Source organism: Rhinatrema bivittatum, chromosome 2 (assembly GCF_901001135.1).
Source record: "Rhinatrema bivittatum chromosome 2, aRhiBiv1.1, whole genome shotgun sequence".
NCBI classification, from domain to species: domain Eukaryota; kingdom Metazoa; phylum Chordata; class Amphibia; order Gymnophiona; family Rhinatrematidae; genus Rhinatrema; species Rhinatrema bivittatum.
In genome coordinates this window covers 215,909,027-215,931,902 of record NC_042616.1, presented here as the reverse complement: position 1 = coordinate 215,931,902, position 22,876 = coordinate 215,909,027, and the positions used below count along the sequence as shown (strand labels likewise).

The following is a 22,876-nucleotide window of genomic DNA, read 5'->3' as shown; positions in this document are numbered from 1 at the left end:
TAGAAAAAGCTGCATTAGACTCTGGACTGCAACCCTGTCCAGAAGCATGAAGACAAAACAAGATTTATATACTCACACAGCCATTTCTTAATTATACTAACATAATTAGTCAACAGTAGAAAATTACCAACATCAAGTTTATATTTCATTTATATCAAAATAAAAAGGCCTTATTTTCCTTCATCATTTCCCTCGGTTATGTTTGGCTGTGTGCAACATCGAAAGGGAATGCTGCATTGTCCTGTGTACATATAATTATCCATGTCACTTGTGTACATAATTGTCAAATTTTTCTTAACACAGGGGTTAAATCTATATAATAATTTATAGTAAAATAAGAATTAAGGGCATGCCTTACCCAACAGCAAATGGGAGAAAAGCCTTCAGTGAATCAGGCCCTGATAAATACTTTTGTGTGTAATATGCACCATCAGTTATACCAAATTGATCATTTCAAATGTTTTTACCTGTAGTTTGTCAGTTTTTCTGTATTAATATAAATATGAAAGGCATTTTAGTACCTGCACTGCATCATCACAGGTTTGTTCTGAGATATTGACATAATGACCTTAATATACATTTCAAGTCTAAAATGTGCTCAGTATTTGTTATATAATAATATTCTTTAATATGGTATTAGGAATATAAATTCACTACAGTAACTTTACCCCACCGTTTGGTGCAAATAACTAAGAACGTACAAGCTTGTATCTTTTAATTAAAAAGTAACTATACTTTCAGGAAATAACAGTTGTGCAAATCTCAGAGCAATATGTTTAAACAGAGACAACAAAAGTTTGATGAACCTGAGTTTACACACTATTTAAGAACAGAAATAACATTACAGGTACTATACAAAATACTTGTAAAATTAAATAGTATAATAGAGAAAATTTAAAGAAGAAAGTCTGATTTATACATTTCAGATAATCATTCACATTCCTCATAGACTACCTGGCCCAGTTTTTAAAGTGCACAAATTTAGAAACAGGAGACGACAAGTACAAGCACACACAAATAGGGGAATAAACCAGAAGGGCATGAAAAGCACCAAGACTGTTTTCTCTCAATGGACCATGGGGCTGTTCTGAATAGGTGTATAGATTGTTTAGTACTATGCTGACCTTGTATTGATCCCATAACAGCACTATTTATTTATTTATTTTTATATACCGACGTTCGATCTCAATTGAGATATCATACCAGTTTACATTCAGGTACTGTAGGTATTTCTCTATCTCCAGAGGGCTTACAATCTAAGTTTTTTTGTACCTGAGGCAATGGAGGGTAAAGTGACTTGCCCAAAGTCACAAGGAGCAACAGCTCCTTGTGACTTAATAATGATGGGAGATGATTTAAAAAAATTAAACAAATTATATTCTTACTACAGTTCAGGAGAAACAACAACATCTTGCAAAACCAGTGTCCAGCTCCAAAAAAAAAAAAATTTAGATCAGCAGTACTAGAATTATATTTTTTTGTAATAAATCCATTGACTTTTCAAAAAGAAGCAAAATTATGATCCTTTTTTTCCCCCTTAAAGACAATACTAGAGTTTGAGGCTTATGAAAGCTTCTCACTGAAGTGGGCATGGCTAAACTGTGCTAAAGTCCATGTGGATAGTACAGTGCCATATGGAAAATATTACATAGTAATATAGTAAATGATGGTAGATAAAGAGCAAAAGGTCCAGCTAGTCTGCCTAGTAGTGATTTTATGTGCATCTTGTCAAGCAGATCCCATTCCCACTGGAGGTGAGTTCCATGTGGGAATTTGATCTACATTGGGGTTACATGGGATAACTTATACAGCACAACTACTGTACTGTGCAGGTTACCCCATGTATTTATGAAAGCACAGCATGACCAGCTAAGGAATGGAAAGAAAGTTTTAGAAATTGGACATGACTGTCAAAAGTGCATGCCTTTATTCCATAGAAGTGAGAAAATAGAAGCTGATGGCAGAGACATCTGTAGGGCCATTACATCCCAGTTGATCTTGGTCTTTCCCTTCATGTCTTCACATCTGAGCTTAGTCCAGGCTTTCTTGAATTATTGTTTTTGCCTCCACTTGCAACCCTAGGAGGCCCTTCCATGAAGATATATTTTCTAATGTTAGTGCTGGAGTTTACCCACTTGAAGCCTCATATTGTGACTCTTATTCTAGAGCAGGGCTTCCCATCCTGTCCTGGGGATCCTTCAGCCAGTCAGGTTTTCAGGATTTCTTCAATGAATATGCATATCATGGAGACTCGGTATATGCAGTTTTATCTCATGCATATTCATCGTGGATATCCTGAAAACTTGACTGGGTGTAGGGTCCCCAGGACAAGTTTGGGAAGCCCTGATCTAGAGCATACTCTCACCTAAAAGAAAAGATTTTTCTTTTGTTATACCTTTCTGAAATATAATAATAAAAACCAAAGTCGTAACAATTGAGTCAAATCGAAGGAGACTTAATCTTTTGAAAGAGTAGTGTTTTGTCTTTTTGTTTAAGAAAGATCTAAAACCCTTTGAAGAGGGCTGCGTCCTCTTTAAAAGTTGCAATAAAGAGTTCCTCCTGAAACTAAAACTATGAATCGTTTCAAATTTATAACTTCCAGGCTAAAGTTGTGCAAATATGTGAATTTGCAAACACCAGAAGTCTCTATATTTAAATGTGTGAGTATGAAGCATTCCTATCAGCTTAAGGGTCAGAGAAAGCAAATGCCTTTTGAAGGTGCAGTAGATACATCCTTAACCTGCGCTTACCTTGGAAGAGAAAGGTCTACCCTTTCATAGGAGTTCAGGCAGAGGTAGCCCTCTCCTACTTCAGCAGATTTGAAGATGGCATATATAGCATAGATGTGATTTAAATGAGAAAAACCTTTTACAGGTTTCAGTGATACTCCATTTTGACTAGAAGTACATTTTTGCCTTCCTTTAATAATACATATATGTAAAGGAATATTTGATGCAAGATTTAGGTATAGAGAGAGAGAGAACGTATGGAACTAGAGATGAGTAGACTGGGGAATGGTATCAGTTATGGAAAGTGATAAATAGACAAACTTCTATCTCTGTAATGGAACTACGTATAAACTCATTAAACGTTTTTAAAATAAAATTGATCTGCAAGCCTTTAAAGCTTATCAAAGTATGTACTTTTTTCAGCAGCCTTTTTTGTAAGAATGGGTATTTTACTATAAGCCACCTGCCTTTGACAAGGAACAGATTGTCAGAGTCACACTATGAAGTTGAAAGAAAGGAGGATCAGAGGAAATGTCACCTATGGGTCTTTTCACCAAGATCCAAGTGCAGTGTCTTAGTTATAAATTGAGGCTGGTCCCTTTTTCGGCTGAGATTGAGAACCTGTACAATATTGGGGAGGGGGGGGTTGGTTAATGACCCCACTAGAGACAATGCTACTGTTTTTGAGTTAGTTCTGAGAAGAACTGTGATAGTTTTAAAGCACCTTGAAAAAAGGAACCATATAACTTAATTCATAAAAAAAAAAAAAGCTGCACTTCACATAAGTAGGAAACAGGCTGCAGATCAGACTGAAATTAAATAGATAGAAATGGCTCAGTACTAGGCTCAATATTACATCAATGAATTCTGCTGACAAACCAAAGGACCAACACTGCAGTGGGATGTTGGTATAGCAATGGCAGCTGCACTGCAGAGGGACTCCCATCTCCTATTCTTTAACAGGCATAGATCATGCTGGATTGAAATATAAACAAAGAAAAAAAATACAGAGGGTCACCAATGTGTGTGAAATGCATGTGGCCAGTGAAGATGATGCTCTTAAGTATATAAGGCAACTGGCCCTGTCTGACTGAAGAGGAAGAGGCTCATCATAGTCCAGTAAAATGAATATGAAAGAGCTGTCACTATGGGCAGAATGCTGCAGACCGCTTGGGCAATATCCATCTCTTATTATTCACTATTGTAACATTGCATAACAATCAGAAATTGCCATCCAATGGTATATTCTTCTTAAAAAGATTAAACACATGGTTCATGCAATCAATTACATGCTTGTAAATAAAGTTCGTTGGAATGCACTTGTTTTGTTTAAAGAATATCTTCAGAAAAATGTAAGTATTACAATGACATTGTGGTAGTTTGATAATGTATGACAAATTATTACTTGGTTTGATGAATCAGAAACAGACTACAGGGTACCATCCACATTTGCCTGGGTGTACTGTGATTTATGTCATCATGACTATGACTGACTTGGCAAACACGACAGCTGAAGCTTATAAACCATGTACAGCACACAGCCCTTCCTCAGGCGCAAGGCAAATACAGCAGGCCAGACAATACACTAATCTGTGAAATCAGGTGCTCTGCTCATCATTGTACTCTTAACTAGTTTTGGAAGTTGCTATGCAGTGCTCATAATAAGGGGACCCCCCAGAAGTTATCAAACCACAACTTTAAACGAGAATTCTAATCTGTGTACTGCAGTCATCACAACACACACAGGAAAAACCTCATCACATGGCACATTTAATATGGTGAAGATGCAGCAAGCAAAACGGTCGCATAGAGCCAACTGTTTACAAGTATGACATGCTACGGTATTCCTGACAAAGGATAAAATTCAGTGCCTGTCCTCTGCTCTAGAACAGTCAGCCTATAAAAAAAAAAACATCTTCAGGGGTCTCCTTGAATCGTACTTGTGCATCCGTGGGGTATGTTACTGTCGCTACTGTGTCCGAGCCTAGAGGATGAACTGCACGAGGAAAAAAAAAAAAATATGAAGTGAGGAAATTGGTTTTCACAACACACTCAAAGCCTGAGTAACAGAGGAGAACTTTAATTATCTCCAGTCACAAAGAGACACAGGAAATTTGGACTTTTAATTAGCCATTTGGAGTGCAGTTGGATTTTTTTTTTTTAGCTAGATAATTTAAACGCAAATAATTCAAGTCTGACTAAATGAAATTCACATAATCAGAATGCAGATAATTGAATTTCTACTGCATTCATTAATTCAGTGTGGAGGTGTGTGTGGAGACTTCTGTGATGAGCTGTCACAGCTCAATAAAATCTCAGTCAATTAATTTTTTCATTATCTTAGTATTACATCAACAAAAGCAATTTTATATATGTATGTATGTATGTATATATATATATATATATATATATATATATACACACACACACAATATAGAACATATAGTGTGAACAAAGTACAACATACAGAAAAAAATATATATACACATACAAGTACCTCTCAGAATCTGAATCCGGATAATTTATCTTTTTCTCCTCCTTTTCTTCAGGGAAGCGTCGATTTGAGGAAGCAAATTTTCCGATTGCTTCTGCAACAGAGTATTTTGTCTGTCCCGATACGCAGGCCTCAATATCCTCTGGACTTAGCTGGCTCTGTAAGAAGAGGTGAAGCCTGCTGTCCGACAGCAATAACGTGTTCTGCAGGACCCTAAGTGAGGGGAAAGCAAAAACCTTATACCAAAATGCTTTAATGGAGATCTCGGCCCATACATCTTCACAATCCTACCCTCATAGAAGTAATCCAGGCACATGTTGCATTTTGTTCTGAATTTGATCCATGTGAGAACACGAAGCTCGCTGTGGGAACATCTGTTCTAAGTCTCCAGTGACTTTTTTTCATGCAGCTAGATCAGCAGGTGGATGAGGGGCACAAATTTGTGGCTTGCTTTGTTACAAGAATTAGCTCCCTGTCTCTGAGAATGAGCTTTACTCTCAAACTTATTAATATAATAGTTTTTAAAAATCCATTTTAATTCTTTCCCTTCAGGACAATCTCCGGTTTTTCCCAAACCCAAGTGGTGGTTGTTTTTATTTGAATTTGATGGGTTTTGTCTCATTTTGTATTTGTAAAACAAAATAGGGAACCTAACCAGAAAAAAAACACAAAACAAAAACATTTCTGCCTAGGTAGGGAAGGAAGGGGGATAGCTAGAGTCACAAAGTCATTCCTCTTCTCAGACAAAACTACTTCTAATTTCATGTGTTCCCATGCTAGGAAACTGCTTTATTTTCTGCCCAGCTTTCCTATGTGCAATGATGTGGGCCACTAGTTCCTCTCTCTGTTGACACAACTGCACATGCTGAATGCTTGAAATAGTCCCTACAGGAGAACAACTTCTACCAGCAGTCCAGTCCTAAGGCAAAACAAAAACCCACACAGCAAAACCACAAAAAGGGGGAGCACAGGGAAAAAAATCAATAACCCCTTTTTCTGTCAGTCTCCTGGTGGGCCAAAAGGCAGCAGCTGCTGCTGATTTAGGGATGAGAAGCCTCTTTCTGCTATGGCAACATTTTCAGAATCTCTAACCCTAGGGAGGAGTTTGGCATCAGTGTCACAGCAATTGCAGCAGGTTTTATGATCAATCAAGCCTTTTCCTTTTTGTAAATGGACCCTAGATAAAAGCTACATGGCCTGGTATTAGAGAGGCAAGTGTGAAGTAAAGAAATATACTTCATTGTATCTACATTTACAAAACAGGCAATACAGGAGCACTCTATTTTATAGATGCTGCTTAGCAAGTTAAAAAAAAAAATTTAAGAACAAAACACTGACAATCAAAGAAAACTCTGGCATATGCTGGCTTAAGAGGGCTGCAGGGCTCAGGCCTGCCACATTACACATCGATTTCCTCTTTCCTGCAGTGCACCACACAATACAGGAAGTAGATGCGTGGCTGGGTCTTCAGGGGCCTGGGGCCCAAGTCTCAGGATATATTTTGTTTAATCTTGTTATTAATGACAGCCAAGCATACATATTGTGTATCAGTTTCACATTAGAGGCAGGAAACTCTTCAGTCTGCTGCCCATATCTCATATCAACATACAGTAATTTACATGGTAACACAGTAAATGGCAGCAAAAAAAAAAAAAAAAAGACACAAATGGCCCATCCAGTCTGCTCAGCAAGGATTTTTTTAGGGCTGTAACTGCTGCTCTGTGCCCCCATGCCTTCTGTTTAGAATTGTAACTGCTGCTCGGTGTATGTTACCCCAGTGCTTTCTTACCATAGTAGGGATCCTTTGCATTTATCCAGTGTTTGAATTCCAGTGCTGTTTTTTCTATATCACCTCCACTAGGAGAGCATTCCAGGTATCCACCACCCTTTCTTTGAAAATGTAAGGGGGGGGGGGGGGGGGGGGGGAAGAGTCCAAAGAAATCATAAACAGTATAGGATGAGGGGCTGTTAGTCCCCCTGAGAAATTATGGATGGTGTGGAAGATCACAAAAATCATCAGGGGGGGGGAGGAGAATATACCTCCCCCAGAAATAAGAGGGTGCACAGAGCCCATGGACAGGTCTTACCCTCTTCTTTTACCTCCAGGCCTACAAACCCTTTATTCCTCTTCCAGGTCCTGTTCCTGCTGCAACAAGAACATCCCCCAGACAAACGCAGGGCTTTTGCATCGGCATGTGCCCACTCACACCCAGCCCCGCAATGCTCCACCTCCCTGCTGCAGCAAGGGCTTCCTGTTACCAGGGCAACCCATGCTGCGAGCACGCATGCGCCAGTGCGTAAGCCCCAGCATTTGACTGGGGACATTCTTGTTACAGCAGGTATGAAACCTGGAAGAGGAAAAACAGGTTGCAGGTCCGGATGGCAGCGGCATCGGCAACTGAAAATTTGGTGCCAGAGGCAGTTGCCTACATTGCCTACGCCTAAATCTGGGCCTGGTCTGGAGTCTATACTCTTGGAACTTCCTCTATCATGTCCCCTAGTTCTAGAACTTATCCATGAAAAAGTTTGCCTCTTGCGCATTACTAATATCTTTCAAGTATTTACACATCTATATCATATCCTTTTCTTTCCTCTAGGGTATACATAATTAGATCTCCATGTCCCATCTCATTTGGCTTCTGATGTACACCCTACACCATTTTTGTTGCCTTTTTCTGGACTGCCTTTTTTGAGATGCAGTTTCCACAATTGAACACACTCCAGGTGAGGCCTTACCAATGATGTACAGTGGCATGATCACTTCATTTTACCTGCCTTGTCACACTAGTTTGCTACCTTCAGATCATCCCCAAGGTCTCTCTCCTAATGGTGTACATCAGAGTCTCACCCACCTCATATCATCCATTGCCTCAGTAAAATCATTGAAAAAGCAGTCCTGAGTCAACTAAATGAGCTCTTCCAAGTCACTAACTTCTTGGAGCCTTTCCAATTCAGCTTCAGACCTTACAGCATAGAAATGGCTCTGATATGCCGTATGGATGACCTATGTCTATACCTTGGACCAGGGTCTTTCAGTGGTGTATGACACCGTAGGACCACGAGCTCCTTATCTGCCTAGCTGAACTAGGTCTCTTTGGCTTAGCGTTCACCTGGGTCAAATCCTTCCTCCATTACCACACCCAAATCATCTCCGTGAGACAGGACTCCTCTCACCCTCACCCCCTTCCATGTGGTGTACTACAAGGCTCCATTCTGTCCCCTACTGTATTCAACATTTACCTGGCCCTCTTGGCAAACTAATCATGGAATGCCAGATCCCCTACCATCAGCCAAGGAGGTGGTGATGTGTATACAAATTCAAAGCAGTATCCAAACACTGGGAGATCATCAATCAAAAGTAAACTTTTAATCAAATCAAATGCAGCAGTCCAATAATCTGATAGTCTTTTCAAACAGCTCAGTCCCCCGACACAATCGTGTTTTGCGACAGTGCTTCATCGGGAGAGACAGAGTACTGCAGTTAGAAGAAATAAAACACTTCAGAAAAATTACCCAGTGAGAGAGGTCAGCATACGATATAGTAAAACACAAAAACTTGTTATTATGCCTATGCCATTTAGCTACTGTGCCCCATAGGTACCAACTCTGACCAAGCAATTGCAAGCCTAAACATCTGCCTCAAGAGAATTGCAAGCTGGCTTCATCTCAACAAACTAAAGCTTAACCACCAAATACCGGAAATTTATTTATTTATTTATTTATTTAGAAACTTTTATATACTGGTATTAGTGGGGACATCATACCGGTTCACATAACAACTGAAAGATTGGAAAATACATTTCAACAAGGGGAATGTAACTGGGCGAGGGTAGAACAGAGAGGCAGTAGGAAGGACAGGGAAAACAAGAAAGTCATAACCAAAACAATTTACAATTTACAATGAATGTCTCCTTAATATAAGGAGAGGGAGTCACCTGAATGGGGGACTACGAGGGAGGAATGGAAGGAATTATTCTGTGTAGGCATGGTTGAACAGGAGAGTTTTTAGTTTCTTTTTGAATTTAATTGCACAAAGTTCAAGTCGCATGTGGACAGGTAGGGAGTTCCAGAGAGCCGGACCGGCAATAGATATGGCACGGTCACGGGTGGAGGAGAGATGAGCCAATTTCAAGGATTGGACATGTAGGGTGCCTTTGTTGCTGGATCTGGTGGCTCGGGTGGACAGGGGGGCCGTGAAAGGGAGGTCGAGCCAGTTGGAGTTATGGGTGTGAATGGACTTGTGAATTATGGTCAAAGTTTTGTAGTGTATACGGGACATTATGGGAAGCCAATGTAGATCCTTGAGGATAGGGGTAATATGGTCATGTTTGCGTGTGTTAGTAATGAGTCTTGCAGTAGCATTTTGCAGAATGCTGTGGATCGGAAAATCGGACCATTCCGTCATCCACTCCAGAGTGACCCTAGAAGGATCTATTCTGCCCTTCAGCTGCCAAATCCATAGCCTCGGCTTCATTTTGGTCACCAAACTCACTTTTGGGGCCCAAATTCTATCCATCACAAAGTTAACCTTTTTCCATTTACCCCAGCTTCGCCACCTCCGCTCCCTCTTTGATGGCCATGCTTATGCTGCAGTCATCCAGGCCTATGTAAATCGCTCAACATACTAAAATTCCCTTTACGTGGGCTTGCCAAGAAAGCTAATTCTCTATCTGCAGTACATTCAAAACGCTGCAGCACGAAGCCTGCTCAATGTCAGTAAATTTGTTCTGATCATTCCCTCTCCTAAAATATTTTCACTGGCTCCCAATCTCCCATTGCACTACTTTCAAACTCCTGCTCCTGGCGTATAAGGCACTCAGGGCTCTCACTCCCCACTACCTTTGCAACCAGCTCTCTATATACCATCCCCATCATCTAACTCTTGCCTGGCAGTACCGGCTTCCAAGGAAATGTGGCTTTCTAGCACTTCCCTCTGGAGCTGCTTACCACTGGACTGACACTTGATCCCTTGTCCTTCAGGGAAAAAAAAAAAGAAAGGCTGCTTACAGAAGCATTTGACTGGTGAACACAGACCACTGGCTCTGCCTTTCCTAAATACTTAGCCACATGCCTCCCCTCTGTTGAGCTCCCTTCTTAATTGTACCCCTAACCCTTCTGACTGGCTTGTATTTTCTACCATTCCAAGCCCTCCTGTTACCTCCTTAGCCTCTTTGCCTCTCCTTTTCCTGAGTTGATTTATCTTCATCTTTCATTCCTATTGTTTTAAACACTTTTCTTGTATATTATGACCTTTTTTCTGCTGCAATTTATTATGCCTACCTGTGCTCCCCTGTTTTACCACCTGCACTCTGAAATCCCTGGCATTTAGTTTTATATGAAGATCTCTGTTGTCCCATTGTTTATTTCATGCTCTGAACTCATTCACTGGAAGAGCATGAATAAACGATGATGATGATGATATTACTCGTTTGAATTTCTACACACCAATTACATGACTTTGCACTTCTTTGGGCAGAATTTCACCTGCCAAGCACAGGGATGCTTCCTCAGCTCACTTCTCATTTTGGCGACTCCCTCAGGTGTGCTGACTTTGTTGCAGATTTTAATGTCAGTCACAAAAAAGCAGACTTTCTTCTAACCATTCTGCAGTATCACTCGCAAAAATACTGAACAGAACCAGCTCCAGGACCAATCCCTGAGGCATTCTACTAATCACTGCGCTCTCCTCTACATAACAGAAATTGAATAAAACTGAGAAAGAAAGATATAAATTAAAGGATCTGTCCTGCCTAGCACATTCAATCACATCAAACCCTTAAGAACGTGCAAGGCTTTTATACCATTTCCCACACCTAAAATTATATTTCTCTTTATCAGCAGCCTTTCAGTTATCTATCCAAAGTCTCATGTGGTTTCCTCAGAGACCCTGCTGATATTCAGTTAAAAGCACTGAAAATATTACTTCTATTTTTAGAGGTTATGTTTTCTATTGGAATTGGTTTTTTGTTTTTTTTTTTTGTTTATCCAAGAAAATAAGCTGAAACCTCTAAGTATTGCATTCATCCTTTCACAAACAAGCAAAGACTCAACGTTATCAGTGCAAGCCATTCTAGGTTTTACTATGGTTGTTATCGGGGAACATCTGAGCTGCATTTAGGAACTGTGCAGCTTAAAGCCGCTTCCCTGTTCAAATGAGGCCCAATTAAAGTAAGAAGCAAAAGCAGGAACGGCTCTCATACCACTACGACAAGATTCTTAAAGTATGCTCACAGGGCATCTCTCATGCCTTCTTTCCAGAGAGAAGCCTCCCATCCACTAGTCCCAGCCTCTCACGCTGATTTAGAACCCCCCCCCCCCCGCCTACTTGTGCCCCTCCCCAATGCTGTCCTGTTCCTAGACCTCTGTGTGCAGCTCGGTTTTCCTACCGAAACTCTTCTTCCCCCAATGACCTTGCGCTAAGGACTGGCAGCCTACCAACCCTGCACCTATCAGTAATGCAGGCGGCTCACTTCCACAGGGCCAAAGGCACTGCCTCCAGGAAACAGGATCCTCTAGAAATTATTTTTCAAAAAACACTTCCAGTTCTGCCTTCTAATCATCATGAAGGGCCTTCTTCATAAGAACATAAGATTTGCCGTAAGGGGTCAGACCAAAGGTCCATGAAGCCTAGCATAATGCCGACAGCAGCCAGCCAGGATCACAATTACTCAGCAGATCCTAAAGAGTAGATCTATTCCGTGTTGCTCACTCCCACGGATGAGCGGTGACTTTAAGACTGTCTGGCTAATAATGGTTTACTGACTTTCTTCCCTGAATCTATCCAAACCACATTTAAATCCAGCTAAACTAGATGCCTTGACCACATCCTCCTGCAATACATTCCACCGCTTGATTGAACGTTAGTGTGTCCCCTAGTCCTATTAAAAGGGTATTATTCACAATGACTCCAAGATCATTTTCCTGGGTAGGGTCTCCTAATAAGGAACGAAGCATTGTGCACCCATAATTAAGATTATTTTTTTCCCTATGTGCATCACATTGCATTTGCCCACATTACATTTTATCTGCCATTTAGATGCCCAGTTTGGCAAGGTCCTTCAGCAGATGGCCACAGGCCGCTCATGTTTTAATAACTTTGAATAGCTTCGTGTCACCTGCAGATTTAATCACCTCACTCCCTGCTCCCTTTTCCAGACCATTTATGTAAATGTTAAACAGCACTGGTCCCAGTACAGTTTACTGGGGCACTCCACTATTCACTTCTCTCCGGTGGGAAAACTGACTATTTAGTCCTAATCTGTTTCCTATCTTTTAACCAGTAACCAACCCATAAAGGACATCACCTCCTATCCCGTGACTTGTTAATTTCTTGAGGCTCTCATGAAGGACTATCATATGCCTTCTGAAAATCCACATATGAAATACTAACCAGCTAACCATTATCTACACTGATTGGTAAGGCATGACTTCCCGTGCTAAATCTATGTTGGCTCTTCCCCATTAAGTCATGTCTATCCTCCATATGCCCAGGAATTTTGTTCTTAAGAATAGCTTCTACTATTTTTGCCTCTATAGCAAGTTTCTTCTCAAATACTCTCTTGGCTTGCCTTACTGTTTTACATCTTACTTTCTAGTGCTTAAGTTCTTTCCTATTCCCCATTTGCATTTGGATCGGCCTTCTGTTTTTTAAAAGATGCCTTTTTGTCTAATTGCTTCTTTTCATCTTGCCATTCAACCAGGCTAGCAGTCGTTTTTTCATCCTTTCACCTTTTATTTTTATTTTATTTTTAACACATATGGAATACATTTTATTTGGGCTTCCAAGGTGGTATTTTTAAACATGTCCATGCCCGATACAAACTTTTTACCTTTGCAACTGCTCCTTTTAGTTTTTTTTTTCTAATTACATAAGAACATAGCAATTGCCATAGTGGATCAGTTGCAAAGATAAGTCTCCCTCAAGCCCAGTATCCTGTTTCCAACAGTGGTCAATCCCTGTCACAAGTACCTGGCAAGATCCCAAACAGTAGCTAGATCCCTTTCCTGCTAATACCTAGGGATAAGCAGTGGCTTTCCCCAAGTCTACCTGGTTAATAATAGTTTATGGACTTCTCCTCTAAGAATTTTCCCAAATCTTTTTTAAGCCCAGCTACATTAACTGCCTTTACCACATTCTCCGGCAATGAACTGCAGAGATTGTGTGTTGAGTGAAAAATAAATTTCTCCAATTTATTTTACAAGTTCATGGAATGTCCCCTAGTTTTTGTATTTTTTGGAAGAATAATCAATTCACATTTACTCAGTCTAGAAACACAGAAGATAGAAACATGACGGCAGAAAAAGACCATATGATCTACCCAGTCTGCCCATCTGCTCAATTAATTTAGCTTTATAATTCCCATTACTTCCTTAGATATCCCTTGTATTTATCCCATGCTTTATTGAATTCACTGTTTTTGTCTCTACCACCTGCACTGGGAGGCCGCTGCATGCATTCACCACCCCTCTGGTAAAGAAATATTTCTTAAGATTACTCCTGAAGCTACCCCCCTTTTATCTTCATCCCATGACCCCTCAATTCTAGAGCCTCCTTTCCGATGAAAGAGGCTCGCCTCCTGTGCATGGAAACCTTTGAGAAATTTAAATATCTTTATCATATCTCCCCTATCTTGCCTTTCCTCTAGGGTGTACATGTTTAGATATTTATGTCTATCCATATATGCTTTAGAACGAAGACCACTGACCACCATATGGCCTGTTTATATTCTTTTAAAGGCATGGTCTCCAGAATTGTACATAGTATTCCAAAATGAGATCTCACCAGGAATTTATACAGGTGCAATATGACATCCCTTTTTCTGCTGACCATTATTTTCTCTATGTAATCAAGCATCTTTATGGCTTTTGCTGTTGCTTTATCTACCTGTTTGGCCACCTTAAGATCACCAGATACAATCACCCCCAGATCCTGCTCTTCCTTTGTGCTTAGAAGAATTTCACCTCCAATATATATCTCTCCCTTAGGTTTCTGCATCCTAAATTCATTGCTCTGCATTTTTTTTTTTTTTTAGCATTAAATCTTAGCTGCCAGATCCTAGATCATTCTTCAGTTTTCACTAGATCCATCCTCATGTTTTCCACACGTTCCTGGTTGTCCACCTCATTACAGATTTTGCTATCATTGGCAAAAAACAAATCTTTCCCGACAATTCTTCCACTATGTTGCTCACGAAAATGTCTACTCATCCACTTCTTCTCAGCGTTATAGTCCTTTCCTCTCCCACAGAGATTCTCTGTGCTTGTCTCATGCTTTATTTTGATACTATCCTTGTCTCTACCACTGCCACAGAGATGCTGTTCCATGCCTCCACTACCCTTTCAATAGAGACATTTTCCCTTAGGTTATTCCTGAGTCTACCCCCTTTCATCTTCATATTAGCCTGTCTAATTTCTATTGCCTTTCGTAATCTGTTTCGTCATCCTGGCCAGGTGGGCGGTAAAAAATCCTCACTGCTATACTCTTCCTTTTTGTACTCTTTGATAGAAAGGTTTATAATTCTGGTGTGCCCATTCTCTCTATGTTCAACTTTCCTCTTTGCTTCGCCATGGTTTCCAGATCTTGACCATTTTTTAATGCAACCTCTTAGACTGCTCTGTCTTTCACTCTTTTTTGCCCTCCAGTACTAAATTAGCTAATTTGCCACCAAAGTCTCAAAGTACATGACCAGCAAATCTCATTTTTGTTTTGGGCAGGCCTTCTATCCGGGTTCTTCCACCTCCCTTCATGTCATGTAATCTCATTTCGGATCACAAAATATTAACACTCCTCACTAAAGGTTGCCCTGAATTATTAAAGTCATGAGTGGCATCCAATCTGTTGTGGCAGCATAGAAGAAAATAGAATCTATCCTCCTAAGTGAAGGGTGGCATCCCCACTCCTACTATGAGATGAAGTGCCATTTGGAGTACTATATTTTGTCAAAATACATTTATAATAATGCCAATAAAAAAGTTTTTAATAAGGCAGGCAGTAACTCAATGGTATGCTCTTGAAATTCAACTGCAGAGGCAGATTCAGACTGCAGCAGCCAGAAAAACTATCTCCTATATAGTGGAAAGGTGGGCGTCACATCCAAGGACAAGGTCAGCTTTAAGCACCTCTCCCCCTCTATGCCATCTAAATCATTCACCTGGCAATTTGGCTAAGCTGGTTTGACAGCTCACACCAACCAAAAACCGCATCCTATAGCAGGTTGTACCGGTATTTATGGTTATATCTGGTGAATTATTAAGTGGAAGTCATACCATAGGACCATAGGGACATAATCACTGAAAGGATTCCTTTCATATGTGACCATGGCAAGAACACTGAAAGGCCCAGTCCAGAAAGGAATGCTTGTCTTTCATGTGTAGTGGGCACCCTATAAGGCCTACAAAATACATCCCCCCAACAACCTATTCAGATATGCATTGCTCCCCGCACAGAGGATTTGAGTATTAAATGAACTATGCATTTTGCTTGATCAGTTCCCTTTCCTGGCCCGTCCAATCCCCTTCGGTGAGGGAACGTGCTCCAAGGGAAATCAGCTCAAGTAGTTAGCGATAGCTGAGAAAATGCACTACAAAAAAAAAAAAAAAAAAAAAAAAAGCCAGCCCAGTCAACTTCTAAACAGAATAATTTATCAAACAGAGGTATGGTAACACTTAAATGCATGTACAAAATTAGTTTCAGGCAGTGAACAGAAGATATCCTTCAAGTAAACTGCTTCCAATTACTTTTTGACTGCCATGTAAATTAAAAAGTGTTCAAATCTGTACAGATTTGTTTATGTTTATGAATTTTATGAGCAATTTTAGAGTAATATACCTAACAGAAATGGTGAAATAAAAGCTACAGCTGTCTTGCTGCCAGAGCCTGAAGTTTTGGCTTTATTAGTCACTGGCCACCCAATTGTATGTCTGCTGTGGTTATTATACATGCAGGTGTATGAATTATACAATACATCATGTTAGCGACGCTGCTCACTACTGTAGATTTACTGAAAAAACTTCAAAACAAACAGAGCTCTTAAGACAAACAGCTATTTTGGTCTGCTATTCTCTAGGTTTTCTCAGTCTTTACACTTTGACCAAGCAAAGGAGGACTTGATAAAGCTGATTAGGTTAGCAGCAAGATTCAGCATTAGGATCTGGTCAGGGTAAAATTGTCCACTCTGTGAAATAACCTATTGTAAATGATGTCTGAGCTGTGGGCTGGCTCTCTGCAACGGGAATCATATTTATCATGCAAATTTATACAGCCGCAGATTACCACAGAGGCTGCATTTCTTCTCAACGAGCCTTCTGTCATATTCTACTTCAGTGTATATATATATATCCCCTTCAAATCAAGACCGAGCCTGCCAAGTGGTAACAAACAGTGCTTTTACATGTAAGTACCAGCAGCCCCAACAAAATCAATGTTCCAGTGGTGTGAAAAGCTGAACCAAAGCAGAGAAATCTCCATTTTCAAGAAACAATAATGGCTGCATGAATATGACTTTCTAAGTGAGGCTGGTCATTTGCCAACCCACTAAAGAATTTCTGTTGCTGGTACCCTCAGAAAATAATCAGCATTCCAACAAAAAAAAAAAATGCACACTAATAATGGGCATGGGATAGGAGGGCGGGGAAACAATACGCTCTGCTGCCATAAAGCGAAAACTGGTAAGCAGCTTGGGAGAGAAATCAAGTTACTGCAGGTATATTTTACCCAGGCCCTTACACAGATCGGAACAAAATGATGGCAAAATTAACATCTATTTCAGTGATTGAATCAAGAGCAAGGTAGGTTCATTTGAATCCAAGCCCTCTAGCTTGCCAGTGCCCTATCAGAATTCCCCACACTGCCAAGCTGCCCAAAAAATTGCAAGAAATTGCCTAGCAGATCCACCATGGGCTGTGTCGCCGTCTTGAAAGTGTATTTTATTTTCTTTATCAAATAAACTGCTAATCTTTAAAAAAATTGATTTTTGATGGTTAGAGGCATTACCTCCACAGAAGTAATGAGCACTAATGTCAACGATATTGGACACAAATTCATTTTAGCTTTATTCCCTTGTCCGAAGCAATCCTGCTAAGCCTTGAACTGCTGAAGCACTATTATAAGGTGGCTGGTAACCTATCACATGGGAACAGCAAACAAGAAAATGATAATGGCACAGGCTGATCAGGACCTCAAGGCTGGTGTCCTTTTCCTAGCTATAATTCAGTTTCCAATTTCATCTTACATTAGGCCCATTTATTTCCCAGTACTTTTAAAACAAAATGGTTTGCTCCAGAGTGCCACCTGGAGGGGAACCAGTGAAAATATGAAACTTAAAAAAATAAAATAAAATAAAATAAAATAAACAAACCAACCCTCAGCTGTGATTAAAAAGTAATAGCATTAAGAAGTGTGAATGTCTCCACCTTTTGAGTTCAGGAATAAAATCATGGATTTCTGAAATCGCAGGTTTGGATGGAAACCAAATAAAAGGGGCCACTTTCTTTAACTACGACTTGCAGCAAAACCTGCCATGGATCGAAGAAAAATCTGCTGATGCTACCGATTTTCCCCATCATTTTATAGTGGATTCTGCCACAAGCTGGCTGTTAAAAGAAAAGTAAAAAAATTGGCATGTTAATCACAGTAACATTTTCAGGATTTCTTCAGAAACAGAAAATATATTTGCACAGTGCTGCCTAACCCTCTCCTGGAGGCACAACAAACTAATCAGGGTTTTCAGGATACCCAGAATGAATATGAATGAGATACATTTGCCATAACTGCATCTCCAGTACATGCAAATCTATCTCATGCATGTTCATTGGGGCAGTCCTGAAAACCCAACTAGACAGGTGTGCCTCCAGGAGAGGGCTAGGAAACACTGCTATAGAGCATCGTTTTGTGTCATCCACCAGAGGAGACACACAAAATAGTGGTTTGTTTTTTTCTCTCTGTCCTTTTGTACAGGTCCCATCCTCTCCCTTCCCATGCAAAAATCTCACACCAGAGCAACTGTGCTGTGATTCCCTCAACACTAGAGATGCAAGGGTCGGGGGAGGGGAGCAAATGGAAACTTTTTATTATTATTTCACATGATCCACAAATAAAGTAGTGTGGTTGCCATGTTAAATCCAATGGAATGCATGGAATTAAAGGTTAACAAACCTTTTTATTGGTCTAAATACATTTCTTGACCAAATTTTGGGAGTTGATACTCCCTTCCTTAGGTCCATTTTCAGACCTGAGAAAGGGAGAGACTAGAGAGTCAGCTACTCAAAACTAGTCAAGAAATGTATTTAGGCCAAATAAAAAGGTATCACTTTATATATTTTCTTTGCTAACCTTTATTTACATACATGGCCCACAGACATTTTGAGGAAACAATTGAAAGAAACAAATGTAAAATGTTCTCTCAGAAGGCAGAATGAAAGTATTTATTATGCTAATTTTTACAATCTTTGACTTGTATTCTAGTAAGGGAAGTTTGTGCTATTATCTATGTAAATAGAAAAGGCTTGTGCTATGTCGGTCAGTCTGTCACACTGTCAAGTCTATTTGGTCACCAGGTGGTGCCCAGAATAGTGGAAAGTGTAACAGTGCAAAGAATCTGCTCCATCTGGAAAGCTCTGTCTGTCAGGCACCCACAAACACACACAAAGGCTCCTCCAAATACACACAGGCAGAGGCCCCCCCCACAGGCAAAATGTGCACACACACATACACAAGCCATTACTGACCAAACACAGGGTACTGTTAGCTAATATGCTCTGCGAAGCACTGTCTCTCAGGCTCCCACACCTAGGGACAGGCCGGCATAGTCGCACACACAGGCACATGCATGCATATGTGCACACATACACAGACATACATGCACAGGCACCCATAAAGGCCCTCCAAACACACACACGCCTCCCACATACATGTGCACACACACTCAGGATGTTAAAGACTGGCTTACCCGAGTAAAACCTGGCATTTTTCGCTAGCTTTGTATAAGGTTGTAAACTACTGCTGCAAGCTTTAAAGAGCTTTATTAAATTTTGTTTATCTTATTCTTTGTTGTATTACTGTTCTATTTTATGTTTAGTTTGTTATTGTTTTTATTTTAGTTGTTTTTATTGCTTTTATTATTTATAGGTCTTATTTACTAAGCATTTTTCCCATAGACATAGAATGGGAGCAAGCTTTAGTAAATCAGTTCCTTAGTTTGATATACTATTGTTAGTTATGAATTTTATGCAGCTTTGTATTGTACACAGCTCTGTTTTGGCAAGTGGCGGTATATTAAATTAAAAACTAAACTATGAAGAGATATTTAAAATACTTTTTATACACAAAAAATTATATATAGAGATAGAAAAATTGTCAGGTTACTTTTCAAAATTAAGCTCACCCTTATGCAAATGCTGTAAAATAATTTTTTTTTTTTTTTAATTGTCTCAAATCCAGCTTGATAATTTCAAGCTAAAGAATGTAGAAATCAAGATAAAACCAAACTGATGAAAAAGACCTGGATAGAAAGCATCTCTGGCTCTTTTCAATCTAGAGCTGCTCCTGCACTCAAATCAGTCACCAGTGGTGCAAAATGGGAAAACACCCTGGGGGCCGATATAATATCATGCGCGCAAAAAAACAGGTTGGACGCACATTTTGTTTTTAACGCACGCACATCCCCTCTCTTGGGCGCTCAATGTAATACTCAAATGAGCTGGTGTGCTAAAGGGACGCACAATGGATAAATTGCGTGTCCCTACCAAGTCCATGGCATTGAGCGCCCAGGAGAAATGGTTGTGCACAGGTTAGGGAAACGGACGCTCATAAATTGAGTTTCCCTTTTCCTAACCACTAAGGTTTTGTTTTTTTTTTGTTGTTGTAGCTTTCTGTGGTTCCTCCTGCTTAGTACTGCAATGATATTAAGTAGGAGGAACCACAGCAAAGCTGTAGTTTTTTGCTTTTCTGAGCATGGCTTGGGGTGCCTCAAAACCTAACACCAGCTCTGGGCTGGCGTTCATTTTTTAGGGTTAAAATGTATTAGCTAGAACCCCCAATGTTTAAAAAAAAAAAAAAAAAAAGTGTGTGCATCGGGTGCACTTTTTTTTTTTTTTTAAACATTGGGGGTTCTAGCTAATAGCCTCATCAACATGGCAATTGCATGTTGCTATTAGCTACAAACCAGTATGGACACGCATTTTGGATACGCTAATCTTGATGCTGCATTGGGCGAATGTCTAGCGCGTACAAAACGTGTGTCCAATCGTACATTTAGCGGCACACCGAACTCAGTGCCCAGCATCGTATCGGCCCCCTTGTATACAAAATAGTTAAGCAGCAAAAAAAAAAAGAGGGAAGAGAGGTACAGGGCCTGTAGTGTTATTGCTGGATTCCCCAACAAGAGAAAGGGAGAAGCCAGAGTCGCTTTATCCTGCTCTACACCAATTGTGCTCTTTTTTTTTTTAACTTCTGTTTACAGAGCAGAAAGTAAACAGAACATATGAGCTCAGCCTTATAATTAAAATGCTACATATCCTTATTTACGGGCCAATACAGTACAGTGCGATTGGACGCACGTTTGACGTACTAGCTTTACCCCTTATTCAGTAAGGGGTAATAGTGAGTCGAAAACGCTCATCCAACACCCCCCCCCCCCGAACCTAATAGCTCCCACAACATGCAAATGCATGTTGATGGCCCTATTGGGTATTCCCGCGCGATTCAGAAAGTAAAATGTGCAGCCAAGCCGCACATTTTACTTTCAGAAATTAGCGCCTACCCAAAGGTAGGCGTTAATTTCTCTGGGCACCGGGAAAGTGCACAGAAAAACAGTAAAAACTGCTTTTCTGTGCACCCTCTGACTTAATATCATGGCGATATTAAGTCGGAGGTTCCGAAAGTTAAAGAAAGTTAAAAAAAAAAAAAAAATTTTGAAATCGGCCCGCGGCTTAAAAACCGGACGCTCAATTTTGCCGGCGCCCGGTTTCTGAACCCGTGGCTGTCAGCGGGTTTGAGAACAGATGCCGGCAAAACTGAGCGTCGGCTGTCAAACCCGCTGACAGCCGCCGCTCCCGTCCAAAAAGAGGCGCTAGGGACGCGCTAGTGTCCCTAGCGCCTCCTTTTGCCGCGGGCCCGTGTGAGAGCAAGTTCCAACAGAAGAAATCCACTATTCAGTACAATCCAAACTCCAGTGTTAGTCATGCAGGGGTTTTTTTTTCTCCTTGATATTGCTCCCCTCTCCTCCACAACAGTCATCCACAATTTACCCTTAAAACATATCAGTTACCTATCAGGCAAGGAGCATGCTTTCAGTGTTCTTGATCAAGTATTGTGTATGCTCACACACACACACACACTTTGCTCCACACACACACACACAGACTTTGCTCCATCTGTGAGCTGGCCTGCCAGCCGAGGTGATGAAAGGTTGCTTCTCGGCAGAGCTGCTTGCTTGCCAGTATACAGTGCTTTTTACAGGATTGCTTGAGCTTGTTGGCAAGGAGGTGGCAGTTTGGAGCCAGCCCCAGGTACCAAAGTGTACAGCTGCTCTCTGACCCTTGCTCGGGGGGGGGGGCACCGGCAGGAGTTGAAACAAATCATTCTCAGCAGATGCTTGTCACAACTGTAGAGAATAGAGCTTTTCAAAAGAAACCTATTTTTGGTTTGGGTGTGATTTCTGTGCCTCAGGGGAAGAGTTACATAAAAACTGTGCTGAAATGCTGCTTCAAATAGGCCCCCCCCCCACCCCTTACCTGGCCTTGGAGAAGCCAAGTTCAAACATGCCCTGCAATACTGGCAGCTAAGTAATATCTAAGGCGGTTCCCCCCCCACCCCCCCTAAGCGCCGGCTCACTATGACAGATAAATGAGACTCTCACATCACGAGTTGCTGCCTTCTAGGTATTTACTCTGGAGCGTTTCTCTAACAGCCAAACAGGAAATCTGAGGCTCTTTAAGGCGGCTTCCACGCACCGTGGAGCACGATCTCAGCTGCCCTCCCAAACACAGGAGGCTGGGCACCAAATTCAAGCTTTGGATTGTGGTGTTCTGGTTTGAAAAATGCCTGCCAAGAATGGCACCGTAGCTGGTAAGGCACTATTCCTGGAGGCACGGATCGATTATCGTGAAAAGACACTGGGGGCTTCAGTAAGGACAAGTTACTTTTGCACAGCATGAAGAAGTGCATTACCATGGGTTGGATCTACTGAGGGTAGTAAACAGAACCCGGCACGCGTGTGGGGGTGTGCGTGGAAAGGAGTTGCAAACTATCAGAAAGGAATATTTTAAAGGTCTCTAAACATATGGAGATTGATAACGAACGTGACACCAAGGGTGCTAAAGAAAGTAATCAAAACTTGATTTCCTCAGGTTGCAAGCCTGGGCTCTGGATCTCCAGGCTACAAAATCACAAGTTTCAACTGTGACCATAAAAACCCCGTGACCGCATTCTCTGGTGCAGAGACTGACAGACTGTCAAATTAAGACAGAAAATTAGAGCCTGGCTGCTTTCTCCAGCAAATATTTCACTTGTATCATATCGCAACTTTATTTTGTCTCCTCCATTTTTCAGGCAAGTTTTGCGAGAGCGCGTGCTGTGGAGGTTGTATTTGTCTGTAGGCATGTTGCGGGGGCTGTCCCCATGGACAGATTTTGCTGAAATTTGTTATAGCGTGTT

At 40.8% G+C, this 22,876-nt stretch overlaps 1 protein-coding gene across 3 annotated transcripts in view; it reads right to left on the bottom strand.

Moving 5' to 3' along the window:
- Positions 1-700: 700 nt before the first annotated feature.
- Positions 701-22,876, bottom strand: part of SNX10 (sorting nexin 10) — a 141,172-nt gene continuing 118,996 nt past the window's right edge. For all 3 annotated transcript variants that reach the window (XM_029589157.1, XM_029589156.1, XM_029589158.1), the window contains exons 6-7: positions 5,227-5,436; positions 701-4,725 (exon numbers count right to left, since the gene is read on the bottom strand). In XM_029589157.1, the coding sequence (XP_029445017.1) occupies positions 4,647-4,725; positions 5,227-5,436 (289 nt within the window). In that variant the 3' untranslated portion in view covers positions 701-4,646. The remainder of the gene's footprint in view (positions 4,726-5,226; positions 5,437-22,876) is intronic.